This window comes from Neophocaena asiaeorientalis, unplaced genomic scaffold (genome assembly GCF_003031525.2).
Source record: "Neophocaena asiaeorientalis asiaeorientalis breed wild unplaced genomic scaffold, Neophocaena_asiaeorientalis_V1.1 scaffold40, whole genome shotgun sequence".
Taxonomy (NCBI): Eukaryota; Metazoa; Chordata; class Mammalia; order Artiodactyla; family Phocoenidae; genus Neophocaena; species Neophocaena asiaeorientalis.
This window is the reverse complement of record NW_020185335.1, coordinates 2,323,464-2,338,095: the sequence shown is the minus strand read 5'-3', so window position 1 is coordinate 2,338,095 and position 14,632 is coordinate 2,323,464. Positions and strand designations below refer to the sequence as shown.

Sequence of the window (14,632 nt, the reverse complement as noted above, 5' to 3'; positions counted from 1 at the left end):
TGAACTAGTGTCCTGATTGTCTGTCTTTACCTGTGATTCACACAGTAAGTCCCACTAAATATTAGTTCCAAAGGATATCTCCAAGGGGAAGGCTCCCTCTTAAGGGATTTATAATGCTCATTATCATATGAAAGACTTTTTTAAGTCTAACAGCAAATAAACCTTTCAAGCAATATTGAACCCAGTGTTTCTCATACTTATTTAGCCATGGACTCCCTTTTCTATGTTATATACTGTAATAATTTGGAAGTACAGACATAAGGAAAACTGGTACGTACAGGTCAATGGCACTTCTCACAAGTGACTTTTTATTCTAATGTGTCCCTGTGCCCATGTCTTCTCTCCAACAGGTTTGAATGGCAGCTCTAACTAGCTGTGGGTCTTCTCAACTCCTATTGCTGTCTTTACCCTCACAGCACTCTATGCTTGCTAAGTTTAAGGTAATGTACAGTGCCTAGCAGATAGTAAACACAGAAGATGCTGGTTACTTTCATTTTGAGGCAGTGGGGCAGAGTGGTCAGGAGTTTGGTCTGTGAAAGAAGCACATAAATATATAAAGCAAATATTAACAGACATAAAGGGAAGAATTTACAATAATATGATAATAGTAGGGGACTTTAACACCTCACTTATATCAATGAACAAATCATCCAGACAGAAAATCAATAAAGAAACTGTGACCTTAACTGACACATCAGACCAGCTGGACTTAATAGATACCTACAGGACATTCCACTCAAAAACAGCAGAATACACATTCTTTTCAAGTGCACATGGAACATTGTCCAGAATAAATCACATGCTAGGCCACAAAACAAGTCTCAACTTGTTTTGAAATTCTATCTCAAATTTAAGAGATAGAAGTTATATCAAGCATCTCGTCCAACTGCAACAGTATGAAATTAGAAATCAATCACAGGAAGAAAAACGGGTAAAACACAAACACATGGAGACTAAACAAAATGCTACTAAAAATCAATGGATCAATGAAGAAATCAAAAAGGAAAGCAAAAATACACCAAAATGAATCACAATAAAAGCACAACTTTCCAAAATCTATGGGACACAGCAAAAGCAGTTCTAAAAGGGACATTTACAGCGATATAGTCCTACCACAAGAAACAAGAAAAATTTCAAGTAGACAACATAACCTGCTATCTAAAGGAATTAGAAAAACAACGAAGCCCAAAATCAGCAGAAGGAAGGAAATAATAAATATAAGAGAGGAAGTAAATAAAATAGAGACCAAAAAAAGAAAAAAACCCAATAGAAAAGATCAGTGAAACCAAGATAAATAAAACTGATAAGCCTTTAGCCAGGCTCACTAAGAGAAAAAGAGACAGAACCCAAATAAATAAAATAAGAAATGAAAGAGGAGAAATTACAACTGATATCACAGAAATACAAACAATCATAAGAGAATATTATGAATGGTCATATGCCAACAAATTGGACAACCTAGAAGAAACGGATAAGTTCCCAGAAACACACAATCTTCCAAGACTGAATCAGGAAAAAACAGATAATCTGAATGTACCAATTACTATTATTGAAATTGAATCAGTAATCAAAAAACGTCTAAGAGAAAAAAGTCCCGGACTGCCCAGCTTCACAGGGGAATTCTACCAAACATATAAAGAAGAGTTAATACTTATCCTTCTCAAACTATTGCAAAAAATTGAACAGGAGGGAACACTCTCAAACTCATTCTATGAGTCCATTTCCCTGATACCAAAACCAAACAAAGATACTACCAAAAAAAGAGAATATTACAGGCCAATATCTCTGATGGATACAGATGTAAAAATCCTCAACAAAATATTAGCAAGCCAAATTCAACAATATGTAAAAAGGATCATACATCATGATCAAGTGGGATTTACTCCAGGGATGCAGGGATGGTTCAATATACACAAATCAATTGCTGTGATATGCCACATTAACAAAACAAATGGTAAAAATCGTATGATCATCTCTCAATAGATGCAGAAAAAGCATTCAACAAAATTCAATACCCATTCATGATAAAACTCTCAACCAAGTTGGTATAAAGGGAACATACGCCAACATAATAAAGGCCATTTACAATAAATATATAGCTAATATAATACTCAATGGTGAAAAGCTAAAAGCTATTTCTCTAAAATCAGGAACAAGACAAGGATGCCCACTCTTGAAAATTCTATGTGACATAGTATTGGAAGTCCTAGCCACAGCAATCATACAAGAAGAGGAAACAAAAGCATCTAAATTGGAAGGGAAAATTGAAACTGTCAGTATTTGCAGATGACATGATACTATATAGAGAGAACCATAAAGTCTCCAACAAAAAACTACTAGAGCTAATAAACGAACTCAGTAATGTTGCAGAATATAAGACTAATATGCAGAAACCTGTAGATTTTCTATACACTAATAATGAACTATTAGAAAGAGAAAGCAAGAAAACAATCCCATTTACAATTGCATTAAAAAGAATAAAATACCTAGGAATAAACTTAACCAAGGAGTTGAAAGACCTGTACTCTGAAAACTATAAGACACTGATGAATGAAATAGAAGATGAAACAAATAACTGGAAAGATATCCCACATTCATGGATTGGAAGAATTAATACTGTTAAAATGTCCATACTACCCAAAACAATCTACAGATTTAATATAATCCCTATCGAAATACCCATGACATTTTTCAAAGAACTAGAACGAGTAAACCTAAAATTTGTATGGGACCACAAAAGACCCCCTAATAGCCAAAGCAATCTTGAGAAAAAAGAACAAAGCTGGAGGTATCAGGCTCCCTGACCTCAGACTATACTACAAAGCTACAGTAATCAAAAGAGTGTGGTACTGGTACAAAAGCAGACACATAGATCAATTGAACAGAATACACAGTCCAGAAATAAACCCACACACATACGGTCTATTAATCTATGACAAAGGAGGCAAAAATATACAATGGGGGAAAGACAGTCTCTTCAATAAGTGGTGCTGGGCTTCCCTGGTGGCGCAGTGGTTGAGAGTCCACCTGCCGATGCAGAGGACATGGGTTCGTGCCCCGGTCCGGGAGGATCCCACATGCCGCGGAGCGGCTGGGCCCATGAGCCATGGCCGCTGAGCCTGCGCGTCTGTAGCCTGTGCTCCGCAATAAGGTTGACCAAAAAAAAAAAAAAAAAAAAAAAAAAAAATAAGTGGTGCTGGGAAAACTGGACAGCTACACGTAAAAGAGTGAAACTAAAAGACTTCCTTACACCATGTAAACTCAAAATGAATTAGAGACCTAAAGGTAAGACCTGAAACCATAAAACTCCTAGAAGAGAACATAGGGAGAACACTCTTTGACATAAATCATAGCAATATTTTTTTTAATCTGTCTCCTAAGGCAAAAGAAATAAAAGCAAAAAATAAACAAATGGGACCTAATGAAACTTAAAAGCTTTTGCATAGCAAAGGAAACCATTAACAAAATGAAAAGACAACCTACTGAATGAAGAAAACATTTGCAAATGGCATGACAGATAAGGAGTTAATATCCAAAATATAAAAACAACTCATAGAACTCAATATCAAAAAAAAAACAAACAATCTGATTAAAAATGGGCAGAAGGGGCTTCACTGGTGGTGCAGTGGTTGAGAGTCCGCCTGCTGATGCAGCGGACACGGGTTTGTGCCTGGGTCCGGGAAGATCTCGCATGCCGTGGAGTGGCTAGGCCCGTGAGCCGTGGCGGCTGGGTCTGCGTGCCCAGAGACTGTGCTCCACAACGGGAGAGGCCACAACAGTGAGAGGCCCGCGTATTGCAAAAAAAAAAAAAAAAAATGGGCAGAAGATCTGAACAGACATTTTTCCAAAGGACACATACAGATGGCTAACAGGCACATGAAAAGATGCTCATCATCACTAATTATTAGAGAAATGCAAAGCAAAAAATAAAAAAACAATGAGATATCACCTCACACCTGTCAGAATGGCTATCATCACAAAGCCTACATATTACAAATGTTAGAGAGGATGTGGAGAAAAGGAAACCCTTGTACATTGTTAGTGGAAATATAAATTGAAGCTGCCACTATGGAAAACAGTATGGAGGTTCCTCAGAACCCTAAAAATAGAACTACTGTATGATCCAGCAATTCCACTCCTGGGTACATAATCCGAAAAAAAGGAAAACACTAATTCGAAAAGATACTTGCACCTCAATGTTCATAGCAGCATTATTTACAATAGCCAAGATATGGAAGCAACCCAAATGTCCATGAATAGATGAACAGATAAAGAAGATGTGATACACACACACACACACACACACACACACACACACTATTACTTTGCCATAAAAAAGAATGAAATTCTGCCATGCGCAACAAGTGTATGGACCTAGAGAGCATTATGCTTAGTGAAATAGGTCAGATGGAGAAAGACAAATACTATATGTTATTATCTAAAAGACAAAACAAACAAATGTATACAGCAAACAGAAACAGACTCACAGATATAGAAAACAAACTAGTGTATACCAATGGGAAGAGAGAAGGGGGAGGGGCAAGATAGAGTTATGAAATTAAGAGATACAAACTACTATGTATAAAAAAGATAAGCAACAAGGATATATTGTATAGCACAGGGGATAATAGTCATTATTTTGTAATAACTTTAAATGGAGTATAATCTATAAAAATATCAAATCACTATGTTGTACACCTACAAAAAAAAGTTTCGTCTGTGGAATCAGACAGATCCTGTTCTAACTCTGGCTCAGGTCTCACTAGACAGACATTGAGGTCAAGGACTATGTCTGTTTTGTTCATCGATGCCTGGTACATACGCAGTGCCTGGTACAGAACATGCACTCAATAACTATTTATTGAGTGAATTAAGGACAAAGCAGTTTTCAACCCGAGTGATTTTGCCCACCAGAGGACATCTGACATCTGGACAGAGTTTGGGTTGTCACAACTAGCATCTGATGGGTAAAAGTCAGGGCTGCTATTAAATATGCTACAATGTACAGGACAAAGAATTATCCAGCCCCAAATGTCAATAGCGCAGAGGTTGAGAAACCCTGCTCTACAGTGAGGCTAATGAGGGATAAATTTCTAACTACTGACACTAATCGTTTGGGCTCGAGTAAGTTATCAAATTTCTCTAAGTCTTAATTTCCTCATCTGTAGAATGGGGGACTGATTAAAACTGATAATATATATACAAACAAGATAAAGTATGTAATACATATGAAGTGTTTAACAGTGACTGGTGCATATAAAGTGTGACCTATAAATGTAACCTCTGAGTGTTCTTACTATTAATCTTCATTCACTGTCTCATAACGACAATGAGGCTCCTCAGATGGAATCTTTATGCTCTTGGAACTCACCATATCAATCTCAGAGAGAGTAATCCCATCAAATTAAGCCCTGCATCCCTACTACATTTACTGTAAGGTCAGACTGTATTTATGTGCTTACCAGAGGCTCAACACTGAAAATGTTATTCAAGAAGAGCATGCTATCTGCCTGAACCAGCTTTCTCTGATTCTCAAAGGTGCGGGACAGAAAGGAAAGACACTGTTGTAGTGAAGGATCAGTAATGCACTCCTCAAGAAACCCATCGATCTCATTCTTTTCCTCTTTGGTAAGATCATCACAGACCCTAAAAAAAAGCAAGAAACATGAGATTCATTTTGATACTCCCATGAAGAACATTGTAAAGGGCTCCCCGCCAGCCCATCCTCTTGGGAATAGTCTCACCCATGACCTTGGGGTGGTCCTTCCTTGCCCTGAATCTATAATATACCAGCTGAGTGACCTTGTACTTTAACCTCTCAAGAACCTCAGCTTGCTTCCTTCAAGAAGTGCTCCCAGGCTTCCTGTCCTACTCAATGCCCATTTGCTTACTCCTGAGCCCTTAGTATATTTGTACAAATATTTTCTTTTAGGTAATTGTGTTTTCCAGGCTGCTTTTTCAATATTTAACATATACCCTGCCTCCCACACTTTAAGTGCAATTTCATTTCTGCTACACTTGCTTAGCTTGAATTCCTTCCTAGCTGTTATTATCTAGAGAACAGAAGCTGGAGCCAGCAAGGCCTAGAGCTTTTTTTGTTTTTGGTTTTTTAATTAATTTATTTATTTTTGGCTGTATTGGGTCTTCGTTGCTGGGCGCAGGCTTTCTCTAGTTGCAGCGAGCGGGGGCTACTCTTTGTCGCAGTGCATGGGCTTCTCATTGTGGTGGCATCTCTTGTTCTGGAGCACGGGTTCTAGGTGCACGGGCTTCAGTAGTTGTGGCATGCGGGCTCAGGAGTTGTGGCTCGTGGGCTCTAGAGCGCAGGCTCAGTAGTTGTGGCACACGGGCGTAGCTGCTCCGCGGCATGTGGGATCTTCCTGGACCAGGGCTGCATCGGCAGGTGGATTCTCAACCACTGCGCCACCAGGGGAAGTCCCAACGCCTAGGTTTTGGTACTGACTCTACTATCTATTTACTCACTCTGTGACTTCAGGAGTTACTTAAATCCTCTAAGCCTCAGTGCCTTCATCAATAAAATGGAAAGAACAGGAGCTCCTCCATCATAAAGATATGTTGAGAATTAAATGTGATCAAGGACCTGGTATAGTTCCTGGGACAAAACAGTTGCTCAATAAATGCCAGTTTTCTCCTTGTATCAACCGCAGGCAATTACCAAGCTGTCAAGCTTATAAAATGCTCAGACTACACCTGGAGACACGTCCTATTTTTCTCCCTCTTTCTAGATCTTCATATCCCTTGTGATAAGTCAGAAAAGCAGCCTTCCCGACATTCTACTCGTTACTCAGGCTATGCTCACATTACTCCTGGTGTCTGTTACTTCACCTGAACTTTGAAGACCGAATTTCATCTCCTCCCAGTATACATGACTATTTTCCCAGCATTTTACTGGTATTACCAGTGGTGAGAGATAAATTATTTAGTAATGTGAGTACTGACTGAGAGGCTAGGGTCACTGAATTCCAGTCCCAGCCCTATTTTCTAAATGACTTCACACACCACATGCTCAGCAATGTCAAATAACTCTTTTTAAATAACTTTTGTGTTCAGGATCCTTTGGTCACATAGCATAAAGAAGTCAAAGAAATAGGTTCAGTATGTTCTGGTCCCAAGGAAGAAAGCATTCTGTGCTCCCTTTTTATTGCTAGATGGGAAGCAGCGTACAAGGTAGCCAGAGCAGCTGTCCTTTTATATTGCTGGGCAGGGCAGGGCAAATTAAAGACAGCTCAGTCCACAGAAAGAAAGGAAACCATGTATTCCTGCAAGTGGAATTTATTGATATCTATTCCTTAGGAATAAGTTCTCAAAAAAAAAAACAATCATGGTGGTAATTAAAGAGCAACAAAGAGGTTCATCAAAGTTCTAGCAATAATACTAAAAAAAGTGGGTAAATTCGATGTAACGGATTGAAGTATTGGTTAAATAAATAATGGGAGTCATATACATTACATTTACTTAGGGGGTTAATGGAAATGGGGTGTGGGGATAAAATGCTTTATGTGGACCAAGGGTGATGATGCTCTATGAACTGAGGAGTATGATTAACTGAGCCCTTACACCAGAGAACAAAAGAGGACAAAACAAAAATTCCCAAATGATGCTCTTCTCCCACGCTGTCGGGACTCTTGTATCAGTGACAGCTGTATAATGCATGGGGGGGGTGGACACCAGATGTCATCCTCTTTGCCCTCTATGCAGAATTAGAGCCAAGGCTGAGAGCCTAAGAAGGGAACGTGCAATACCACCTTAAGCTGGGCTGACTCCAACGAGGACTTCTGTATACCTCAGTCTATTGTTTTGCCATCTTGTTGTGCTGATACTCACGGTCTCTTGAATTCAGAGGTGGTTCTGTTTTACAGACGAAGAGACCTCTCATCAGAGAGTGTAATATCACACCAACCTTCTCTTTCAGTAAAACCACGGATTTAACCCATTTTGCAAATGGTCTGCTAGCCCGAATACCCATCACCTTCAGGCATCAACTACAGTCCAGCTAATGGACTATACTCAATGGGGAACCCTTGTGTCTCAAGTACAGTAGCATTGAACTAGTATTGCCCCTTATCTTGAGTTCCTAGAGACCTGCACCCTGCTCCTTTACAACACCCCTAAGAGGTGGTAACTGGATGCTGAGGAGATTAAAAACTAAGAACCTTGGCCATCATGGTTGGCAGAAATACTCCCATGTCTACACCTGGCAAGGAAAGGATGGAGCCATCCACCTTCAGATGGACTGTGTGACCCTGGACACACAACAACTCTGTGGTGCCTGTTATAAAATGAGGACTAGAGGTCCTCTTCCTGTTTATCAGGTACCACTCAAGTCTGCAGATTCTTTTATGATTAGGAAAGGGAAGGGCTCCCCGACCACAACTGAGATTAAGTTGGAGCCTGGGTGGCAGGCTCAAAGCTCAAATAAAACTGATTTATTTAGAGAAACGTGTCATTTCCAACACTGGAATGTTTTGGAACACATCTATGCTGATCACTTTGTGGGGGGGCTTCACTGAGGATTCTACAGTTCTTCCACAGAGCAGATCTAGAATTAGAGCAGTTGCTATTGAGACAATGGCCATGACCTTGATGGAGAAATAGGGAGCAGAAATCCTCAAACGCCCATGCCAAGTCTCTGAATATAATAAACTGTGATGAAAATGAGGATGAAAGAATCCTGTAGGATGTTTTATAATCCCTGAGGCCAAGACAGAAGAAGTAAGGAGGAAAGAATTCAGCACCAGTTTTTGAAGAGATTAATTTCTGCAACTCTCAGAAAAGTATCAGGAGAGACCTAAAAGATGATTTTTAAAGGTTCTTATATCTGATTCCTAAGGTTTAAAAAAAATGGAAAAAAATTTTAAGCCCAGAACTTCTTCCTAGGGGAAATAACATCTTCATTGTCAGAGTCTGGAGCCTGAGATTAGCCCGAGGCCCCCAAATCTGGACATGTGTCCTAAAGTTTGTACCAACGTGTTTTGGTAGGCAGAGAGGAAGTCATCCTTCCTAGAATGGAAATTATAAACTGCCAGAAAGGAATAGGGCTCAGTAGGGCTGAAATTCCCCCACTGGGAGAAGAGACGTCCAAGTCTTTGCTCAGGAACATCAACAAGATGCTGGAGAACAAGAAGCCATGATGGCTGGAATAGGGTCTTAAGGACATCCATAATACTAAAGCAGTTAGAATTCCTGAAACCACCATGGAGCAACTTTCAGCCCCTGTAGCTGAATGCCTTGGGATGAGTTTTAAGCCACGTTATAACTGGAAAGCAGTGGGCAGGCTCTTGAGTCTCACTTAAAAATATACACTGAAGTTTTAAAATCTTAGGTCATTTGGGTGCTGCAAAGGGAAACTTTAATCTCTCAAAGTATACATGAGCCCATTTAGATCATCTCTGTTCCAAGTTCAGGACAAATGTGGACCTTTCGCTCTGCGCGTTAACTACAGAGGCTGCTGAGGGAAGAGGAGAAAAGGAAGAGGTTGCTCACCATTAGGAGCAGGAGAGTCAAACATTAAAAAGATTATTCCAGGGATTCCTGCACTGGCCTTGCTGGGGAGCTCAAGAGAGAGTTTATACCATTAGCTAAAGAGCTCACTGCTGCTTCCCAGGGATGAGCAAACCTCTGCCCACAAGAAAGCTACCCAAGAACATTCTGCTTTATCTGCCACTGATGTGAGCCTAAGAGACAACCTAAGGGTTTGTGACAGGGAGGAGGAGAGGGCCTACACCCACAGTAAGAGCACAGCCACCCACCAGAGGGGCAGCTATCCAAAGACAGGAACCAAATGTTCAGTAAAGAGCAAACCTCTTTCTTTGCTTTGCTTTCTGAGAGGATGGGCGTTTCATGGCTAGTTGCATCCAGGACAAGAATCCATGGCTAATAATATGAAACTTGTGGCATGCTTGGGAACGTATCAAGAAACAAGAGAGGCATGGGAGAGAAGACACACCTGGTCAAATAAGAGATTAGGCATCTGGCCCTAAGAGAGGGGTAGGGAGAGGGCATGGAACAGAATATTCAATAGACTCTTCACTTAGATCAACCAATCCAGTTTGCAGGAACATGAGTTATGTCGCCGTGTGTCACCCACACACAGGAAGGTATTCTTATTTGGCCATCTGAAGTCACTCTTCAACTTCATTGTTTAAGGGAGGGGCATGATCCAAGATGATAAAACTGGGCTTCCAATTATGGTTATGAAAGTGCTCTTCAATACTGTTCCCTTGCTACAAAAAAACTGCTAGGGGAACTAATAGAAAGAGCAAGAGAGACAGTGAAAGAAAGACAATGCAAGAGAAAAGGAAGAATAAGACTCAAGGATAATATTAGAGATAGAGCCATGAGTGTTGGAGGAGGTGAAGGTGGGGGGGCGAAAATCCATCCACGTGTGTTTGAAATTATATTCTCTATATCTTAAGCATTTCTGATAGCAACTGGTTTGAATTTTTCCTGAGTTTCACTGTTGAAATTAACTTCTGTAAATATTTTTTGGACATAGGCATGGCATCAATCACATGCTATACATTTGGTCAAACACAAAGACATAGTTGAAATTAAAGCTGGCTTTCCCTCTGATAGTATATACTCATTCTCCCCAAAAGATTATGCCCACAGCACAAGTAGGATATTGAAACACTACTTTTATTGCTGTTTCTTTATTTGTACCTGCTCTCCTATCTTATCTTTAAACATGCCTGGACCATTCTGATTGTTGGTACATACATGTCAGCTGAAGAATCAGGACAGATGAAACCATGGATGAGTAGTCTCCTCTTGCCTTTTTAAACTACTGGTATCTATACCATGAGGCAAAATGAAGTTTTTAGGCAGGAAAGGCTTTTCTTTTCTCACTTTTTAAAGATGGCACGGGGGCAATCTGGTGATTAAAGCTCATTGTCTGAATGATAAAGCTTCTGGTCCACTGTGTCCTGTCACTGTCACAGCTCCTTCTGATTCAATTACGGACAGCACACTGGGGGATTTCTGCCTGGTTTCCCTAGACCTAAGACTTTTATTTTTATCACATACTAACTTGGTTTTAAACAAAGCTTTGAAGCTTCCCAGGGCTAATCTTTAATGAAAATGGAGAGGCAAATAAAAAAGGCTGAAATAAATTCCAATGAAAGCAGCAAAAGAACTAATTCAGGGAGGATGGAAGAAGATAAAATTGCAAATGGAATTACAGTAATCAAGGACAGATTCAGTAAAAAGAAATATTCAAAATTTAACAGTGATGAGATTAATTAAAACAGTTTGGTTTTCCATTTTATTAATTTTCTCCACTGCCTGAAGTATCATTTTAAAAAGCAGTAGATTAAAGATAGCAACAAGAAATCACTATTAAATTATACGGTCAGCAGGAATTGAGAATGCTACTAAAACTGAAAATATAAAAGCCATTATATCTAAGCCCTCTTTTTCCCCATTCTTCATATTTTCTGAAAGTACCTTTTCACTGAAGAAAAAAAATAAAAAGGCCACATTGATCCCAATACAAAAGAGATTATTTTTAGAATCCCTATGAAAACTGATCGATCTAGTTAGGGTTATGAAAAGAAATAAAGACATATAGAATAGTTTTGAGAGAAAAGTGAAGAATGATGTATTTGGTCTTTAAAATCCAGGAGTTTAGCTACTGATAAATTAAAACTGGGATAAGATTAACTGAGGATGGACAATGTTGTGTTCCACATAGCTCAGCTCCAGTTCTTTAAATGAAAAAGGGAGCATTGTACACTGGACCCAAGTTATAATAAATCTGACACTGAGTGAGTTAGAAACTTACTACAAAAGTGACAGAATTTTCATAACTAAGTTTCATGTTCCCCCCAATTATATAGATAGCGTATAGACAGTGATTTTTCTTACAAACCTATACTTTTCTCGGTCTTCCTCTTCCTGCGTAGCAAATATCTTCCACTGGAAATGGGCAATGATGTTACTGTGGTTGTGAATAGTTAGAGTTCGCTGATTGGCCAGAGATAGGTAAGTTTTCTCAAGGATCAAGGAATTCTTGTCCAGCCTTATGTTCATGTCTATAGCAGCTCCATACAGAGATATAAACACTTTTTCACCTAGAAATTAACAAAGTATAAATACACTCTGAGATTTATTCTAGAACTATGCTACTAGGCTATTTTTACCCCAAGGTGACATTAGGGAATATAGCACAAGCATGAGACGTTTCATACTACCCCCGCCCCGCCCCCCATATCAGTCAGAGATCAGACATGATCAGAAACCTGAAATGTTATGTTTGGTACAGTTATAGAGAAAAACTATCTTGCTTGGTTATTGTAAAAAATACATAAAATATGAATTGTTGTGGTGAGTGCTATCAGTCTTTTTCTTCTTTGTAGTAGCTTAAAATCCGACAACCTGACCATGAGGGCACCTGAGTTGTAGAATTATAACCATTAGCCTCATCTTTATTGCAAGCATGAGCTGGATTTCTTAAATTAACTGCACCCAGTACATCTGGGAAGAGCTGCTCAGTATGAGAGGCTCTAAGTCCAAACAAAGGGGATCAGGAAGGAAGCATTAATAACTTCATTAATAGAAAACCAAATATTTAAAATGAACCACATCCCTTGGGAGGGCGGATGGGAGATGCTAAAGGGAGGGGATATAGGGATATATGCATAGATATAGCTGATTCACTTTGTTATACAGCAGAAACTAACACAACATTGTAAAGCAATTATACTCCAAAAAAGATGTTAAAAATAATAATAATAAATGACAGTTTAAACTCAAAGGAAAAAAAAAGGAACCACATTCCTAAACAACAGCAATTAAAACAAAACAACACTATCTCTGGATAGTGGTTACAGAGAAAGAAAAACACAGAAAGACAAAAGTTATGTTTAAATTTTTAAATGTTAAGAACACCTTTGTTCAGCATAGTAATTTAAGGCCTTGACTTCATTCAGGATGCTCCAATTGCCTTGATTCTAGGTATATAAATGAGGCCCCTGGGACTTCCAAGAAGACACAAAGCTACAAACTATATTCTATCTGATCTCTGCAATGTCAGAGCAGGTGCCTCAGTCTGACGTCAAAGTAGAAAAAGGAAACACTTAAATATCATCAATGTTCTGTTGATCTGTGCTGTTACCATTTTAATCAGAACCAGAAAGCCTAGTCACTTGGACTTTATTTTTTAGCAAATATTTCTGCTATATTCATGACTATATGAACTGAGCACCACTTAGCAAGTTGATAACCCTTTATACAGTACAAATGTTTTCTAGGCCCAATCACTTTGAACACAGCAACATCTTCCCCAAAATTTAAATAAAAAGTAAGTATCTAGGGGACTTCCTGGTGGTGCAGTGGTTAAGAATCCACCTGCCAATGCAGAGGACACGGGTTCAAGCCCTGGTCTGGGAAGATCCCTGATGCCACGGAGCAACTAAGTCCATGCGCCACAACTACTGAGCCTGCGCTCTAGAGCCTGCGAGCCACAACTACTGAGCCCGCATGCCACAACTACTGAAGCCCACGTGCCTAGAGCCCGTGCTCCGCAACAAGAGAAGCCACTGCAATGAGAAGCCTGCGCACAGCAATGAAGAACAGCCCCTGCTTTCCGCAACTAGAGAAAGCCCGTGCCCAGCAACGAAAACCCAATGCAGCCAATAAATAAATAAATGTTTTTTTAAAAAGTATCTAGGCATTTTAAATTTTTATTAAAAAATATGTACATGAAGTAAAAACTTTAAGTACTATAAGAGCATATACCATGAAAAGAAAACATCTTCCTCTCCTTCACTCAATCCCAGGCCTGCTTTTTAGAGTTAAGAATTGTTAATATTTTCATGTACTTCCTTCTCAAATAAAGGTATGCACTCTTGTCAACTTTTAAGCTTTCTGATGAGTTAAATTTAACAGACTGATGAGTGAAAACTTGCTGCTTTAATTTGCATATTCTTAATTATAGATGATGTTAAACATTTTTTCATGTATTAATTGATTTTATACACACACACACATGTGTGTGTTATATCGTTCTTTGATCATTCATCAAAGAAGCTATCATTCATGTGGGGTCAAGAGAGATAGAAATCAAAGCCCTAAGCCTACCAACCAAAGGGGGAGGTTAAGGCAAAAAAAGGGATGTCCCCACAATAAGCTGATCCTCAAAGGACTGTGCCCTCAAAATGAGGGTAAATGGGAAGTAGACTAGCCCTAGTTCAGAGTTAAATATTATGCTGGCATTACCTAAGTCTTTCAGAGAACTTTGCGCCTTGAATTTGGTGGTCATGGACTACTTTTGCCTTCAGAAACCTGGAAGAAGGAACCCACTTCTCTTTGGAGTAAGGTACCTCCATCCAAAGTTTCAAATTGTTCAACATTTTTTTTAAAAAAGCCAAACATAACCAGGCATGCAAAGAAACAAAACTCCATATGCTAGAACCTGCATATACAAGAAAAATAGAAGTAGACCCACAAAGAATCAGATACTAGGACCAACTATGCTTAGTAGTTTAAAGAAACAAAGGATGCACTTGAAGCTCTATCCAAGGAATAGGAGATTTTAAAAAGATCTAGAAAATCTGAAAAAGAGCTACACTCTAGGCTCTAATAGAAACAAAACAACTTAAAATTTTAAAAACTC

General features: G+C 39.1%; 1 protein-coding gene across 1 annotated transcript in view; it reads right to left on the bottom strand.

Moving 5' to 3' along the window:
• The window catches only part of HYDIN (HYDIN axonemal central pair apparatus protein), a 431,085-nt gene that overhangs the window by 270,226 nt on the left and 146,227 nt on the right, over positions 1 to 14,632 (bottom strand). Inside the window, exons 9-10 of the mRNA XM_024735584.1 lie at positions 11,888 to 12,089; positions 5,463 to 5,646 (exon numbers count right to left, since the gene is read on the bottom strand). Coding sequence (XP_024591352.1) covers positions 5,463 to 5,646; positions 11,888 to 12,089 — 386 coding nt within the window. The remainder of the gene's footprint in view (positions 1 to 5,462; positions 5,647 to 11,887; positions 12,090 to 14,632) is intronic.